Here is a 4,662-nt window from a genome sequence, read left to right as displayed (position 1 = left end):
AAATTTGAAATTTTGAAATGAGCTTGAAATTCTCTTGTAGCCGTTAGAGGAAGGAATGGGTTGGGCCTGCCACTACTACTGCATGGGCCCGAGCCCGTTCTGAATCTGAATTTTTTCGAGTTATTTTTATTTTTTTTATAAATATTTTCTAACAACGAAAAATAAAATATGATCCAACAAATAAAAATGTTATGAACTTCCAAACATATTATAAAATGCTACAAAATTCTTAATAAAATTTTATCATATTCATTATTGATTTTATTGAAAAGCCCTTTTAGATTTTAGGTGCTTTTACTTGTTTCGACCTTTTCATAAATAAATTAAGTATGATTTTTTTATTATTTTATGCTTTTTATAATCATATAATATTATAATTATCGTCTGTCAATTAAGATATGGGTTGAGTTTTTTTATTCATAACCCAATTGACATCATACTTAAAATAGTAATGGTTGCACCATCATCTCTTATTATTGGATGTAATTACACGTAATACTCCTAAAACAAATTGCTTTCGTATAATAAATAGATTACTTTGTTGGACAAAATTCATTGAATTTGTATCAAAATAAAAAAAAATTGAATAAAAATTGATATTTAGTTTTGATGGACTTAATACTGACTTATTAGAGATCAAACAAACCTTCTAACTAAACTGCTCTTATAAGTGAAACGGGGGTAAATATGAATTTTCACTATTTTTTTTAATAATAGCAAATTCGGTAAACTTTGACTAATATGTAAATTTATTTGTAAGATGAAAGCAAATCTTATGGGTATTAGATATAATTTTTCAAATAACAAAATTTACATATAATTACACAAAATTTTAAGAAAGAGCGGTGTAAATATCCCTTTAAAATAGTATAAAAAATCGTCCACTTTATGTTGGATCAAGAATTTTCTTGTGATAAAAATCAAGAAAAAACTACCCATTGTATGCAAGTTTCTTTCAACTTGATGGAAGTCTGTGTAATGCTAATGCCTCAAGAACAGACTAGTCATGATACACCAACTTTTAAATATAATAATTATACTCCCATTTAAATAATTTTAAAATTTAATCTTTTTATTTTTTATAAAAATAACTTCACGTTGTCTTAAAATCATATATTAATTTTTTTATTGTGCCGATAATACCTTAAGTTTGTTTTTTTTATGTTGAGATGTGATTATTGATTTTATATATTTTATATTCTTATCTATTTATAATATGGTTTAAATATAAATAAAAAATTATTTATTGTATACAACAATGACGTACCATGATGGTTAATAGCTAAATATTTAAATACACATATTTCTACGCAAGTTCTCAATATCAATAAAAGAAAAAGGATTCTTTTATTTTTGCTTTTGCAACGTGAAATAAAAACCCAACAAAAAGTGAGTCTCAAAGCTATATTGGAGGCGGCGGTGGCGGCGGTGGTGGTGTCATTGGCGATGGCGACAATGGTGGCTGCGCCGGTGGTGTCATTGGCGATGGCAACAACGGTGGCGGTGACGGTGGTGGTGGCGACAATGCCGGCCGTGGATGTGGTGGGAGAGGCTTAACCAAACCACCGGCCTTAGGTGATGGTGGGCCCAACTTCTTACTCCTCAAGCTTTGTCGCAGTGAATCAGCGCCGAGAGTGGGCGAGAGCATGTGTTGAAGCACTAACATCAACATGAAAACAGCTACTCCACTTCCGGATTGCTTCATATCTCTTCTAATACTTCAACTCACCCTATCAACATGCTTCAATTATATAGAGAGGCTCCATGCTATTTGTATGCTGGGCTCATGTACCATCACATCATTCACAAATTCTAATTTAAATCCAGGCTTATTATATGACAAGTATAGTATACTTGTTGTATAATTTGTATTAAATTAGTTCGATCAAACCTGATTTGGATAAGAATTTTTTTGAATAATTGGGCGCCCAACTCATTGTCTTTAAATCATGACCATCCAAATTGGGTTTGCTATTGCGCCAATATCGTTGCACTAACACAAGTGCAAATAGTGTCTAGCATAGTAGTTGATAGGTGGGGATGACAACGGGTCGATGGACGGTGAGTTTTGTCCAAAATTGGGCCTGAGTAGTACTGAATTTAGGATTTGGGAATTTGATCAGTTAGATTTTTAAAAAGTAAAATAAATATTTTTTTCACAAAATAATATTGTCGTATCTCTATCAGTGCTAAATGTTAATTATTTCATTAATATGTGGGTTTTTATTTATTCTAATATTAATTATTTATTTACTATAATTATTCTTTTATAATATTTATTATGTGATACTAAGTATGTAATTGATTCAATAAAAAGAGAACACATGAAATCACAAAAGAACTGATTGTAAGCACTCATATCTTAAAATATCAAATATTAAAAATATATGATTTGACATAAATTTAATTCCACTGAAATTGGAAATGCCTAACATTTCATGTTCAAGTTGACCCCTGAACTCTATTATATATTTTAAGGTAAATTAAGACAGATTTTTCTAATAATTATCATAATTACAAACATTAAAATGGGTGAAATGAAGGACACCGATGTTTTAATTTTCCTGTTGCACAACATGGCCATGTTCTAAAGAACACAACTGGAACATGCAAAACGTGCCAATATGGTATTGCTGTGATATGTCATTTTCTCCAAAACCATTAATTTTATTCTCAATTTCAACGGTTGGACAAAAGACATAACAATTTATAGGATCAGGATTGTAATTTTACAATACTTTAGGTGCATTCGATCGATTATATTTATTGCACTTTTTATATCTATTTAAGTTAGAATATAATTGTGACCTACTCAATATTCATTTAGATACAAATTTAAAGATTATTAATATAACTTATTTTGTACACATACACATCTACTGAGGTTGAAATTCAAAATCTAAATTCAACCCACTAATTTGTTTCGTGCAGACAACTCAATGATTCGAACACAAAACTGTTTCATAGAAGTTCTCTTATTTGAATTTGGGCGTATAGGCATGTGTTGGGTGGGTGAATATTAATTGGAAAAGGAAAAAGAAATGAGTGTCATTAAATCTCACGGCTGAAATGCATTTGATGCACAGAAGCAAGAAAGAGGTGATGATGAATGAGGTGTATAAACCACAACCAGGACGGCCACCAGATAAGTATAACCACTTTGTTGAGAATTATTGCTGCTACGTTCCAGAACCCTCTGTGCTTTGTCTGTTTCCTTTTTGGAGAAAACTTCTCATTCTATTTATATAAAATTATTTTACTTTTATATAATTATAAATATTATACTTAATATTTAAGATATTAAGAAAGAAATTTATGTAATAATGTTAATATTTCTAGAGATATATATTTAATTGTTTAAAAAATGACAGTAATTCGTATTGTTGTTTTTTGTGCGTGTATATGTAATAATTTTCAATAAATTGAATATATATGTTTATAATTTTGGGTCAATTATACTTAAATACCTTTTAAAATTATGAAATTACCTTTTTTTTATTTTTTTTAAATTACATTTACACCCCCTTACAAAATTCATTATTTACACATTACCTTATTTTGTCAGGATTTAGACAATAATATTGACATCAGTAAAGAAAAATAACATAATTTTTTAATTTTACCCAATTTTTATATATCAATTTTATATTTATAATTTATAAAAAATATAATAATATTAATCTCATTCCATAAACATATATTATATTTATTTCTTTATAAATATAAAAATATATATGAGAACATTAAATGAAAAAAAGTTAAAAATTCATATAATTTTTTTTGCTTAACTTAATATTTTCCGTTCAAATTGAAAATAAAAAGAATTTTTAGAGGAGATGTAAATGTAATTTTAATTTTTTTAAAAAAATATAATTTATTTTTGGAAGCAGTTCAAGTGTAATTAACATTTATAATTTTTTATTTTAATTAACTTAAGCTAATTAATTTTGTAAAACAAAATTATAAAATAAACATATATATAAATTCCGGAGCAACATTCAACAACCTGCCGATCAAATCAAAGTCGGCAGAGCAGACTTTCATATTTCTTTTCAGTGAGTGCGAGCGAGAAAGTCCGAGAGAGAGAGAAAATCCTTTTTCATCAAAGATCAATATTTCTCACCCTTCGCCCTATGGCTTCATCTCTATCCCTAACCCCCTTCAATTTCCGGCCGCACCCACGCTTCTCGCCGCCCTCCTCTTCTTCACTTCCACGGTCTGGTCGGAAACCGGCGGCCGGGGTCAGATCGGAGATGAAAATCTACAAAGGGACACGCATCAGAGAGCAGCGGCTGACGGAGATGATCGAGCAGAAGGTGGCGGAGGCGAAGCAAGTGTGCGGCGAAGACGAGACTTCGGACGAGTGCAAGGTGGCGTGGGACGAAGTGGAGGAGGTCAGCCAGGCGAAGGCCGATCTCCGCCTCAAGATCCACCACTTGCAGCAGGATCCACTCGAACACTTCTGCCAGGAGAATCCAGAAACCGATGAGTGTCGTATATATGAAGATTAATAGCTAATTTCGTTCATCTTACTAGTTATTTTAACTATGCGATCTACCTCCAGAACTTGTTCTTATCCAGTTTGATTACTGTGTTGTTACTATTGTTGGAAATTGTGGGATCTTATTATGTCAATATAATACAGTATATGGTGAGAGAGAA

The 4,662-nt window shown here is 30.6% G+C and overlaps 1 protein-coding gene across 1 annotated transcript; it reads left to right on the top strand.

The window, feature by feature from the left end:
- Window positions 1–3,989: 3,989 nt before the first annotated feature.
- CP12-3 (CP12 domain-containing protein 3) lies at window positions 3,990–4,662 on the top strand. Its single transcript, XM_011075747.3, has one exon. It carries the CDS (start codon window positions 4,134–4,136, stop codon window positions 4,509–4,511), a length of 378 nt encoding a protein of 125 aa, XP_011074049.1. The 5' UTR covers window positions 3,990–4,133; the 3' UTR covers window positions 4,512–4,662.

Source organism: Sesamum indicum, linkage group LG3, assembly GCF_026168435.1.
Source record: "Sesamum indicum cultivar Baizhima isolate 11 linkage group LG3, ASM2616843v1, whole genome shotgun sequence".
In the NCBI taxonomy this organism is placed as follows: domain Eukaryota; kingdom Viridiplantae; phylum Streptophyta; class Magnoliopsida; order Lamiales; family Pedaliaceae; genus Sesamum; species Sesamum indicum.
Note: the sequence above shows the minus strand (reverse complement) of the source record. Positions and strands in the feature narration are given on the sequence as shown.